The sequence below is a fragment of the Alternaria ventricosa genome (assembly GCF_023758065.1).
Source record: "Alternaria ventricosa strain BMP 2768 chromosome Unknown scaffold_4, whole genome shotgun sequence".
Lineage (NCBI taxonomy): Eukaryota > Fungi > Ascomycota > Dothideomycetes > Pleosporales > Pleosporaceae > Alternaria > Alternaria ventricosa.
The window spans coordinates 1,347,196-1,360,142 of NW_026055684.1; the positions used below are offsets into that span (position 1 = coordinate 1,347,196).

The 12,947-nt window shown below is 53.2% G+C and overlaps 4 protein-coding genes across 4 annotated transcripts; 2 read left to right on the forward strand and 2 right to left on the reverse strand.

Moving 5' to 3' along the window:
* Positions 1–186: 186 nt before the first annotated feature.
* Positions 187–1,882, forward strand: J4E93_003144 (uncharacterized protein; the record flags this gene model as incomplete). Its single annotated transcript, XM_049341084.1, has 2 exons — positions 187–353; positions 403–1,882. The coding sequence occupies 2 exons, from the start codon at positions 187–189 to the stop codon at positions 1,880–1,882; spliced, it is 1,647 nt and encodes a 548-aa protein (XP_049201966.1).
* A 505-nt stretch (positions 1,883–2,387) lies between these two features.
* On the reverse strand, positions 2,388–5,781 carry J4E93_003145 (uncharacterized protein; the record flags this gene model as incomplete). The annotated part of the gene is made up of 2 exons (XM_049341085.1): positions 2,388–3,337; positions 3,387–5,781. The coding sequence occupies 2 exons, from the start codon at positions 5,779–5,781 to the stop codon at positions 2,388–2,390; spliced, it is 3,345 nt and encodes a 1,114-aa protein (XP_049201967.1).
* Positions 5,782–7,858: 2,077 nt separating this feature from the next.
* On the forward strand, positions 7,859–11,155 carry J4E93_003146 (uncharacterized protein; the record flags this gene model as incomplete). The annotated part of the gene is made up of 1 exon (XM_049341086.1): positions 7,859–11,155. The coding sequence occupies one exon, from the start codon at positions 7,859–7,861 to the stop codon at positions 11,153–11,155; it is 3,297 nt and encodes a 1,098-aa protein (XP_049201968.1).
* A 109-nt stretch (positions 11,156–11,264) lies between these two features.
* J4E93_003147 (uncharacterized protein) lies at positions 11,265–12,916 on the reverse strand (the record flags this gene model as incomplete). The annotated part of the gene is made up of 2 exons (XM_049341087.1): positions 11,265–12,345; positions 12,396–12,916. 2 exons carry the CDS (start codon positions 12,914–12,916, stop codon positions 11,265–11,267), a joined length of 1,602 nt encoding a protein of 533 aa, XP_049201969.1.
* Between the last annotated feature and the right edge of the window lie 31 nt (positions 12,917–12,947).

Genomic DNA, 12,947 nt, shown 5'->3' on the forward strand with positions numbered 1-12,947 from the left:
TGATTCGGGTGCTTTGTCTTCCCTGTTTCACGCCATGTTCAACGTCTTCAGCTGAACGCCCTTTCCTCCGCGCCACGTCTGTCTTTGCATTCCTCGATTTCCAATAGCCATTGCGCGACCAGATCTGGCTACCTTTCGCGATAACTCCAGATCCTCGAATCGTTGCCTGGGCTGCCTCCACCGACTATGAAGCAGTCACTAGCATCTCTGTGCCTAGGGGCTCTTCTCAGCGTCTCATCTGTTTCCGCTGGATTAAACAATGTTAAAGAGCAAGAGCCTCTGAGACCTCCCATTGATCCGCTCAAGTATCGAGCAGCATGCCCAGACTACAAGAACTATGCGATGCGACCACAGTATGTCAACATAAATGTCTAAAAGAGCAGATGCTGATTTATATGACAGTCCGCCGTATAGCACTGGCCCTATGGAACTACCCTTCCAACGACCGTCCAAATACTGCCGAACCTTCGAATCGCCTCTCGTCGAAAAAGTCATCGATGACATGAACGAGAAGATGGTCGACAAGGACCTCGCTCGCCTCTTCGAGAACGCGTTTCCCAACACACTAGACACTACCGTACGCTGGCATGTCGGTGATACGGTCAAGCACAAGACTTCAAAGCGAAGTTGGGACCCAGCAGCTTGGAAAGGAGCGCAGAGTTTCATCGTTACGGGTGACATCAACGCCGAATGGCTACGCGACTCTACGAACCAGCTAGCACAATACCAGCTGCTAGCGAAGAAAGACAAAGAGATACACCAGCTCATTCTGGGAGCTATCAACACACAGGCCGAGTACGTCATTGGATCACCATACTGCAATGCCTTCCAACCGCCTCCACCGAGTGGCCTCAACCCAACCTTCCAGGGCGACGGCGACAAAGTACATCCAAACTACGAGGAGTCATTCGTCTTTGAATGCAAGTACGAACTCGACTCCCTCGCCCACTTTCTCTCCTTGTCGAACCAATTTTACAACCATACCGATTCCACGGAGTTCATCAACGCTCGTTGGCTCCTCGCTCTCGATACACTTCTCGGCGTGCTCAAGGAGCAGTCAAAGCCTACCTTCAACGAGAAGACAGGCGCATACCAAGGCAACGAGTATACATGGCAACGCCAGACCAACATCGGCACCGAAACGCTCAGCCTAAACGGTCTCGGTAACCCTCTCAATGGCGGCACAGGGCTTGTCCGCTCTGCCTTCCGCCCTAGCGACGATGCAACAATCCTCGGGTTCTTCATCCCCGCCAACGCCATGATAGCCGTCGAACTTCTCCGCACAGCCACCATTCTCAAGAAAGCGGGCAAGAAGCACATAGCAACTGAAGTGGAGACATGGGGCGAGACAATCCAAAAGGGCATCTGGGAGCACGGTGTTGTGACGCATAAGAAATATGGCGAGGTCTTTGCGTTCGAAGTCGACGGCTATGGGTCCTCCATCTTGATGGATGACGCCAATCTGCCCTCTTTACTCGCTTTACCACTACTCGGTTTCACAGATGCCGACAACAAGATCTACAAGAACACGCGCAAGATGATACTGGAGAAGAACGGCAACCCTTACTACCTGACCGGCTCTGACTTTGCGGGCATCGGCGGCCCCCACGTTGGCGTGCGAAACGCCTGGCCCATGGCTGTTCTTGTCCAAGCCATGAGTAGCGACGACGACGATGAGATTATGAAGTGTCTTGCTGCGGTCAAGAAAGTAAGTCCGTTGGGACTCATACACGAGAGTGTAAATGTACAGTCTGGGAAGTCATACACAAGGAGTTGGTTCGCATGGGCGAATTCGGTCTTTGCGCAGACGGTGTTGGATTTGGCGCACCGAAAGCCACATTTGCTGTTTGGTAAAGGTGCTGAGCCCTATACTGTTGGTTGAAGGAAGAAGAAGATTCCAAGTAGAGCACGCGTCATCTTAGAAACTATCTCGTTAAGGTTCAATAACGTGTAAGCATTGGATGAAGTGAATCGCGAGATGCAAAACGGCGATGTACAAAGATTTCATTGTAGCCACTTATATCACAAGAGTTCCTTGCCATCTAGTAATCCCCAGCCCCCCTCCCTATCTACGTCATAGATCCAATCAAGGTGTCCAGCCCATACGAAACGCTTCAAACCTAATGGGTATAGTGTGTGTCCAAAGAAAAGAAGACAATCAGAAGAGAAGGGAAAAACTAACTAGGCGATTAGAACAACGTACAAAACAACGGGTAATTAGTATGGGGGTATTTCAGGTCGTGTTCTCGCCAATTAACATGAAGGGAAAAAAGCACACGCTGGTTTCAAAAGATCGCGAAGAGATCCAGGCCGTCGCAAATCGTCGAATTACAATGTCGTCATCCAGGTAAGCAAAGCTCCAGCTCTTATGTGTCTTGTGTATACGCTCAGTTGGTGAAGCTCATTTGGCTTCTCAGCTTCTCGGTCGTTCTCCGTCTTGAGACAGCGCGGTGTCCGTCAGTGGACTTCCCGGCGACCATGTTCGTCCAGTCTTCCCAGTCCGATGCCATCTCTGTGAGTACGTTACCCATGACCTGTGCACTGGCCATGAGTCCGTGTTGCTCGCCCTCTAGAATCCGGACTTCGCATTTGCGCATCAATTTGCCAAGCCATCGGACGTTATCAACTGGTACACGCGAGTCTTTGGATCCGTGGTGGATGACGACGGGCCTGTTGATGTCTTCGTAGCGGAACCCGATGGTCTGCTTGGTTTCGAGACAGACAATCAGATCGGTTGCGGGGTTTGCATTTGCAGTCGCGCGGTCCCAGATGGCAAAAGTGAGGCGTTCGTCAAAAGCGCGTTGGCGTTCAAGTTCAGCCATGCTGAGCATCTCTTGCACGCGTTGTGCTTCTTCGTTATTAGCATCTGGGTTCGTCAAGGTCAGAGTGCTTGCATTCGGCAGCACTTGGTCCATCATCATCATCGAATGCCTGTGGGTGTCCTTCAGGGAGGGGCGAGTTGTCGACTGCTGCGGTGGCACTGGTGAGGGGGCCATACTTTTCCGTCTGGTCTTGGGCGACGTCTTGGGTCCAGTGCGCTGGAGGCTAGCGCTTGTGGCGCTAAGGAAGGTTGAGTTTGCGACCTTGAGTAGAGATGGAGGTAGAGCGCGAAGGAAGCGCTGGGATCGCGGTAGTTGTTGGGTAGGTGGTGAGTCCTGACTGATGCCAATGGGCGCCATTTGCGATGGCGGTATCCAAGGCGCAAGAAGGTGCACTCTGCCACGGATATGTTGTGGCATTCGTAGTGATGTTGCCAAAGCGTAGACAGCTCCTGCAGAGTGGGCCAGCATGGAGAACTTGTTGATTTTCAGAGACTGACAGATCACAAGTACGTCATCTAGTAACTGTTAGCTCATTTCTCTTGAGATGACGAGACGTTTACATACCAGGCCAGCTGAGAGGTGTCCCATTCGGGTCAACTTGGCTACCTCCGATACCAGGGCGATCGGGTGTGATCAAACGCAGCTTCAAAGTAGCTGCGAGCTGATCATAGAATGCCATCACGTATCTAGTCAGGCCCATGCCCACGCAAACGAAGACAGCAAAACCTTCAGGGTCGCCGACTTCTGAGAAAGAAATAATTCTTCCTGTTTGCGGGTGTCGGATCTTCTGGGACAGCCGGGGTGATTCCAGGTATTGGTGTACATCCAAATCGATAGAATCTAAACTTGCAGGACGCTCCTCAATGATCGGATGGGGCGGGCTCTGCACTGCGGCTGCTCTGGTCTTCTCTTCTTTCCGATCGATTCTGTCATTGTGCGCTTTCTCGGCCTTCGCTGGGAGATCAGGATGCGACCACCTCTTGGTGGTACTTGTACGTCTGCGCTGTAGCTGCATACTGTGCGACTCTAACGGAGGGGACACAACGTGCATGGAGCGATGTCGAGTAATTGGCTCTTCGCTGGCCGCACGAGATGGTGGCGCTAGTCTGTTTGTCGAATCTTCATTGACACTGGAGGAGTGTTTGTGCTTGGAAGACTTGCCTATGATGACGGAACTGGTCGCCGCTCGACGCCCGAGCGCAGATCGCCCGCCGACTGCCAAGAGTGAATTTGATCGCTGGGGTACGGAAGAGTCGCTGCTTGACTTGGTTGCTTTAGACATGATGCTTGCAGGCGCAGGCGATCTCGACTGCCGTGGATCTGCTAAGCTCGGCGTCGGCGCAGACTCGTCCAGACTTTGGAGCGCAAGCGTGTAATCGATCGGAAGTGGGGTAAGCTCATCGCCGTCGTTCAACGTCAGACTTCGGTGCCGTGAGTGGCGCAGGCTGCGTGGTTGCGATGGTACCGAGAGGTTATGGCGGTCACTTTCTGCTTTTTCGGCCGGTCTGTCCATCGGCCTGTCCGCTAGCTTCTCGGCAGCTAAAGCAGTTTCTTGTGATATTCCAAGCACTCGATGCGCCTTGGTCGAGTTCTGCACTCTCCTTTCGTCCTCCGACAAGCTTGAAACTGTCGAAATGGGCGAGGACTCCGGACTGGGGATGGATGAAACGCGAGGCACCCTGGGTGTTGTCGCCCCTGCATGTACGTCCACAGGCATTTTTCCGGCTAATTTCTCTCTCCGCATTTTCTGATCTCTTAGTTCTCGTATCCTTTGAGCGACCTCATTCTCTTCCTGTTCTAGCTCGTCCAGGATCTTCTTCTTCCTTTGTGCTTCCGGATCCATCTTCTCTTCCTCTTCGGGGACCATGTCGGCTTTCTGAGACTTTGGACGGCTCTTGTCCCCGGATCGGCGCTTCTTGCTCTTGCGGGCCGGGCTGCCAGTATGCTTCAGGGATGACCCGCGTTCGGGGATGAGTCCGCTGTCTGATGGACTCTCCAAATGAGGGGCATCGACCAGATTGAGACGCAGTCGTCGTGGGCTGTTGTTCCTGCTGGGATACCGCTGGGCAAATCTCGACGATTCAGGCACTGTCTCGTCGAATCGTGCGTCTTCCTTTGCGGACGAGGGCTCTTCGCTGATCGTGTCTTCGTAGGGGAAGAGTTGATGCGCGGCCTTCTTGGAGGGGTCACCGGTCGGTGTGTCGTTCAGATTGTGTACGGTCACGCGTTTCCGTTCCGTCTCTTTTTGTCGTAGTCGCTCGCGCGAGCTCATGTACATCAGGCTCTTGTGGCCCTTGAAGCTCCTCTTGCTTTCCAACGACGACCTCGCGCTTTCACCCGATACCTGGCGCGGCACGCCTGCTTCGACGCTGATGTTGCCAAAACTACTCGCGGACCGGTTCGAATGGGTCGATTGTAGGGAGCACGAGCTACCGCCGCTACGTCCGATATAACTGCTAAGCGAATGCGCTTTGTTCGGTTTCTTGGGCGCGGTCAAAGGCGACTTCCCGGATGGCGGCTTCGACGTCCGGATGACCGGCGGTTCGCATGCGTCGTCGGGGTAGAGGTCGTTCTGGTCTCTTATCGGATTGTGGAAGCTGCTGCGGTCGACCGACGCTCCATCGTGTCCGGCGATCGAGTTCTTCTCCGAGTGGGTGCGCACGCTGGGCGCGGCGGAGGGCGAGAGGCCGTTGCCGTAGCCGACGAGGAGATTCTCGAAGTGGTTATGCGCGGGGATGGATATGGCGGACAGCTGGTCGATCAGGGACGAGATGACCTGGGGCGAGGCGGCCGTGGTGCGAATGTAGTTGGGTGTGCGCTTGGGCGGGCGCGCATCCGATGTTTTGACAGACGATGGCAGAGAGTCGCGCCGCCGCGACTTCAAAGTCTGGGTCGCCGGGGCGGTAGTGGCTGCATCGGCGGCGGCGGGGGGAGAGCGAACGGGTTGCTGGTAATCCATCTGCGCCGCGTGCTGCACGAGAGAGGCCCGTAATCCAAATCGGTAGGCCCTCTATGTTAGGTGTCTGGAATGCTGCAGTCTTGATGATCAGTGCATGGTTGGCTGCAGAGTCCGCGGGTCCGGTAATCATGCGCGTCGCGATCTGGCCGTGGTAAAAGATGGACAGAGAGAACTCCAAACTGCACAGCGCCAAAGAATCTACAAAGTCCAGAAAGATACCAGAAGAACAAAACATCCGCCGAAGAGATGGGACGCCTGTGTTTAATTGCCATCGGGCGGCGGGTGCCCGAGGCGACCTCAGGGATAGTGATGCTCGTCGTTTGCCAGGCAGGGGCCACGGCCTAGTCCCAGTTGAGCAGCCCCGAGAACTCTAACCCCTACTATAGCACATTTCTTATACCTCATGAACCGCCTCTTGGGGTCGTCCCACGTTTACTTCTTGTACCCATTCATCTGCCTTCGTGGACCCTTTGCCTATCATCTATCCTTTGCCGTTGCCATGCGCGGCTGTCTGCGCTTGAACTGCACGCCCGTTCAGCTGCCGGTCCTCATGCACAGTGCACATTACTCGTGCTTGCTCATGCAAGACGACTGATCAGCGTTAGTTCTGGCACCGTTTCGACGCGTCTCAATTATGTTTCTGCTGCTCGTTTCTCCTTTTTCCACTCGCTTGATGCTCGTGCGTGGCCTCATGGCCTCATGTTCATGCTATGAACCATCGCATCCCGCGCCCGTCTTTAACATCCTGTGAGCTGGGACTCTCGGAGAATAACGCACACACCACACAATTTATCTAAGACCCGGGAGCAGCCGGATATTTGCCAGGTTACCCTTCGTCATCTGCGGACCAGGACTTTGAAGCCGAGCACCCTTGCTCAACGTACGTTTAAGAAGATTGCTGTGCCGCCATACACAATACTCAGGCCGTTTCACGGAAGCGGTGCGCGAGACCGCGCAAAGAGGCAACTTGAAGACTGCATGGACGCAGTATCTGTAGGAACGCTGCTACGCTTCGCTATATGTCATAGCCCAGCCAGTCTGACACAGTTGCGGCATTCGAGACCTATGCTCTCATCGGTCTGGCATACATTCTTCCACGACCAGATCGCCAAATCGCTTTGCGCGAGAGTGAGGCCTACACTCTACCCAGCCCGCTGCTGCGATTCTAGCCCTGTGACACTTCTCTGGGCTCACTGGATGCTGCGCCGACTTCGCGACGCTGTATCTGCGAGGCTGCCCTCTTCTGTCTGGCCGACTTCCTCTTTTGCGCGACAATAACACAGACTATGCTGATAACTATAGTCGAAACTGATAACATAGCTCCAATGATAACGAAGATGTAGGATTTGTCCCTCGCCATGTCTTCGGTAATGAGGGCACTCGGTGGTAATTTGATTTTGGAGGGATAATAAAGTGCTGCCACGACCCGCAAGAGGCACATGGCTTCTAATAAGTATGCAACTGGTGCATGCCGTTTGAAGCTTAACATTTCGAACGGTACCGGGAGAAGTACACGTTATGCTACCAGATAATCTCAACTGTTCGCTATTCTGTTCGATGGTCGGCTGCGCCCAGGCTACCACAAGCGCAATGCAAGTCCATCCGCACCTGTTGTCATGGAGACCAAGCCGGGCACCTGACGAATTCTGTGCTCTATGTGACCGTTGTAGACATTCACGCTCTGCTCTCTGATCCATATGTCTGTACGTCGGGGTTGTTATGCTCCAAGTCGTTCAGCACTCCTGGGTCGCGATAGGGCGCTGACGTACGCCAAGCCTGATCATGCCCAAGCAAGCGTGGCCAGGTGCACGTGGACCCGCCGGCAAGCTACAGCGGCTTTACCCTTTCGGCTTACAACACGGTCCTTCCAGAACTACGCATCTTTCCGTGCATAGTCTTCCTTGCACTGTCAGAGCTTGAAGGGTGTGCAAAAGGAAGCACCAGGCTTGAGCCAGCTCTTGTCTCGTGCCGTCCGCATGCGCCACTACACGACCGACAAACGACGCCGTGATCGCTTGACAAGTCTTGCCTTATCACACTCGTTGATAGCTTCTATCCCAGTCACTAATCGCGCATAATGGAGAAATCGAAGTCGAGACTAAGTTCCCCAGAGCGATCCAGCTCCGTCGCGTCCAGGCCTACAGCATCGCGAACTAGCAGTCAGGAGCAGCTGGATGACATCGAGAAGGCGTCGACTGCAGTCGGTAGCCCCCAGACCTCTCCGCTTGAGTTCAAACCCGAAGCCGATCTCGACAAATTACCTGGTCATGGAAAGCCACGAAGAGAGTCGGAGTCCACCAAATTTGGCGGTGAAGAAGAAAATCCCAACGTCAATGTATCGTTCCACAGACCTTCCACTCCATCTACGGTCCATAAAGTCAAGGGCTCCACCTACCAGAATGTCGGAGAGAGCGGGATTAAGAGAATGCACAAATTCTCGCTCTACGAAACCAGTACCCGCTTCTACCTCATTGGTGCCGACATTACCGACAGGCAGTTCCGCGTGCTGAAGATCGACCGGACCGCTGCGCCTGGACATTTGAACATCTTCGAAGACGACATAGTGTATAATCGGCGAGAGATGCATCAGTTGCTCGATACGATAGCTGACGGCAACAAGGCTACAGGAGGAATGAAGTTAAAGTGCAGCACATGGGGTCTGCTGGGATTTATCCGATTCACGGAAGCGTACTACATGTTACTGATATCCAAAAGATCACAAGTGGCTATGTTGGGTGGTCACTACATCTACCAGGTTGATGGCACGGACATGGTACCGTTGACGACTGGATCAACATCAAGGTACCAGAAAGACCGCAATCCGGAAGAGGCGAGGTTCTTGTCAATTCTCAACAACATGGACCTCACACGATCGTTCTATTTTAGCTATTCTTACAACGTGACGAGGAGTTTGCAACAGAACATCATTCATCAACGGACTGCACTTAGTGAAGGCATTTCCAACCCTGAACGCGATTTTCAGGATATGTTCGTCTGGAACCATCATCTCCTGAATCCTGCGCGAGACGCATTGAAGAACGTTTACGACTGGTGTCACCCGGTCATACATGGGTACGTTGACCAATCTTCGTTGGATGTCTTTGGGCGACGAGTGTACCTTACCATCATTGCCCGACGATCGAGGCATTTCGCAGGCGCTCGTTTTCTCAAGCGCGGCACAAACGACCTAGGATATGTCGCCAATGATGTGGAGACAGAGCAGATTGTGTCAGAGCAGACCACGACTTCCTTTCATGCTCCCGGACCACGCCTCTATGCGAATCCCTCATACACATCCTACGTCCAGCACCGTGGTAGCATCCCACTTTACTGGACTCAAGACAATACGGGTGTGACACCAAAGCCAGACATTGATTTGAACCTCGTGGATCCCTTCTACAGCGCAGCGGGTCTGCATTTCGACAACTTGTTTGAGCGATATGGTGCCCCGATATACGTTCTCAACCTTATCAAGGCGCGTGAGCGAACCCCGAGAGAATCGAAACTGCTTTACGAATACAAGCACGCTATCGACTACCTTAACCAGTCGCTACCAAATGACAAGAGAATCATTTATGAGGCTTTCGATATGTCAAGAGCAGCCAAAACCAGAGGACAGGATGTCATTGGCACATTGGAGAACCTGGCTGAAAAGGTTTTGCGGAAGACAGGTTTCTTCCGTAACGGCGACAATGAGTATGATGCGCCTCAAGTACAGAATGGAGTGGCGCGAACGAATTGCATCGACTGCCTAGACAGAACCAACGCTGCCCAGTTCGTCATTGGAAAACGAGCACTAGGTCGACAATTGCAAGCGCTTGGTGTCATATCCGGCAACACTGTCGAGTACGATTCGGACTGCGTGGAGCTGTTTACGCAAATGTTCCACGGCCACGGTGATACTATCGCCATTCAGTATGGTGGCTCGCATCTCGTCAACACGATGGCTACCTACCGGAAGATCAACCAGTGGCAAAGTAGTTCTCGCGATATGGTTGAGAGCTTCAAGCGCTATTACCACAACTCCTTCCTCGACTCCCAGCGTCAAGAAGCGTACAATCTATTTCTAGGTAATTACGTTTACCGCCAAGGCCAGCCAATGCTCTGGGATCTATCAACAGACTACTTCCTTCATCATCAAAACCCACAAAACTTCCTCGAGCGCACGAGACGAGACTATATCCAGTGGTACACACATTCGCATCTTCAACAACGCACACTACCACCTTCAGTCATGCCAGCCCTCCCATCTGAGGAGTCGGCATTCGACTTCATCAGCTTCCGAGATGATTACTGGCTTGAGTACTACCGACCATTGGCTATCTCGTCATATCTCAAGATCTTCGCTTTCCGTTTAGCCAAGCCGCGACCAGGTCTTAGGGATGGAACGTATCCATCTCGTAAGGAGAACATGTCTCCGTTCGTCCCTCGTACAAAGCAACAGGATCACGACGCACAAGGAAGGGACGGAAAGAAGGCTACTCGGAAAGGTGTGACCATTATTGACCCTTCAAGCGAGACTGAGTCAAAGCCCGATCATACCCCGGGCAACCGGAGGAGGGATCTGCACCTGAGTGCTACCTACGCAGAGTCATCAGTCCGACATTCCATCCTTCGAGAATCGCACTTCGAAACCCACCCGCCAGCACCACCGCCGTCGGCATACCAATCGCTAGCCAATTCTATGTCCACATCAACTGGACTCTCATCCACCCTCAAACCCGGTTTCAAGCCCGCCAACAAAGCGCTCGTTCACCAGTGGACATTGACCCAGTTCTACGAGAACAGCATGAACCCATCTGTATCCTACAGCGAAGAGGAAGAGTACGCCCGCTACATCGAACACCCACTTAACCTGCCCCTGGTAGTCAGTAGCGAGATGCCCACCGCCGACGACCCCAGCGCAATGGAATTCTACGACTATCTTTCCATGACAGAAGGCAGCATTCCCGCGCCCAAGAACTTTGATGAAGACGGCGTTCAAATCACCCTCTCCGATCTACCCCGTCTAGATACGGAACTCGCGAACCAATCCTTCGCCCGCCCCATGACCTCCCAGTCCGTCAGCACGCCCTTCTCCCACGCGCCCTCCTACTCGTACCCGCACACGTACAATCTGCATCCACACGTCTACGCGGATGTTCAGCAGCCGCCTCCGCAACCACAGTCTACTGGGAGCAAGTTCCAAACGCCAGAAGAAGATATCGAAGAGTTTGAAGAGTTTCTGCGCGTCAAGGAGAACCCATTGGATGTCGAGGAGGAGGATACGGCGAAGAAGAGATACAAAGCTTACCGGCAGTGGTTGAGAGGTAAGAGCTTCTTCAAACAGAGTAAGGTTGATCCCGAGTGGCAGGCACAGTTACCTGTGAGGTAGATGGGGAGGTTGTTCACATTAGCATAGGGTTTGGCTTTTACTACTTGGAATGCATTTGAAGCCTATTGGCTATGTTCTGTCTGATCTACATGACTCTGCCCGTTTACTCTTACACTATCTCGTCTGTCATACCTGCGAGTACCCCGGCGCCAACGATTCCTCCGTCCTTGGCCTCCTTGAGCGTGACTTGCTTGTTCTTGTTTGATGATGAACCCTCCTCGACAAGAACGTCTATCCATTTCTGGCACGTCTGCAGCCACTTTGGATACTGTGATATAGTCCCTCCAGCGTATGCTATGACCAGTTCCTCGATCTCGCGTTTGCCCTTTGTACTTGCGCCGTTGCTTGGAGATTGCTGCTTGTCAAGCGCGACGTCGCCTACACAGTTCAGCAGTCCAACACAGGCAGCAGCGATGAGAGCGGAAGAACGCTGCTGGACAGCCTCGGCGATATCTCGTATCAGTTCCACCTTATCGACAGTCCAGAAGAAGTCATCTGAGGACTCTGCGTCTGGGTATTTGCTTTCGAGCTCCCCTTGTACGATACGGCCGCCCTTCCGCGCAATGACTTCGGAGAGGAAGCGGGTCGGCAGAGCGTTCTTGAGCATCAGCGATGATGGTATTTGCACACCTTCCTCTTTTGACACGACATCGACAAGCACCAAGCGTACAATCTCGCCAAGATACCGCCCAGAAGTCATGTACTCGAAAGGTTGGAAGCCTGGTGCGTCGCTATTGGCGTCTAGTGTCATGTCCCATGGTGTCTTGATGTTCAGGTCGACTAGCGGCTTGTCGGTACCGCGAATAGTCCACTCTGTGTTGATAACGACAGTTTCGGTAGCATCGGGATTTGGAAGTGCACTCCTCTTGTCGGGGTGCAGATTCTCGGGCTTCATTGGTACGGTCGCGTTGGTGCCCGTACCGACAATGAGACCCATGGCTACGCGGCTGTTTGGTGCCGCTTTAGCTGCATAGGCAAGAGATGCGAACGTTGCTACTGTGTCGTTAGTAATCGCTGCTACCCGTATCCTTGGCAGTTGTGACTTGGAGTGCTTGAGCTGGTCTGATGTAGCATCTGTGTCGCAGTATCGCGCATAGCCAGCCAGAAGCATCTTTCCTAGATTAAGATCCGATGTGATGGCGAACCCTTTGCCCATAGGCAGTAGAGTCGCTTCTGAGAGACGCGTTTGTCTGGATGACCTGTTAGCGAGATGCCGCGGTTCATTTAGGAGCCCACTTACGCCATTGGGAAGCTGAAAGTGATACCGAGCAGAATTTCGTCACCTAGAGGAGACGTGACGTCTTCCGTGGTCTCCTGTTCCTTGAGAGCGTCCTTGACAACCTCAGCGATACAGTCACCAATCCAGGCAAACAGGTCCTCGGCTTGATCCATCTTCAAGTGATCCTCAATCGGCCAATTCTTGTCATGACTCCTCTTGATCCGTGAAAACACGTTCTCCCCAACGGTGCTGCTACGTGTTCGCTCATCCTCTGGGTCGCCATCTGGCTCTCCAATTAGTTCAACGAAGCCGACTCTTAGATTCGTACCACCAACATCGATGCTCAGGAACTTTCCCTTCTCTTTGCCCGTGGGAAGCGCCGTCACGGGTGTGACTAGGAAGTGCTCAGTGGAGGATTTGGCGAGGTGAGTGTAGGTAGCCGAGAATTGGGTCGCTAGATCAAGCAAAGTGCTCGTATTGATGAAGCCGGTCAAAGCTTGAATGGCAGCCGGCGCAGCGTCTTGGTGATCATCCGACGCCATGCTTCGGGTCGGTACCAGGCTCAGGAACGGG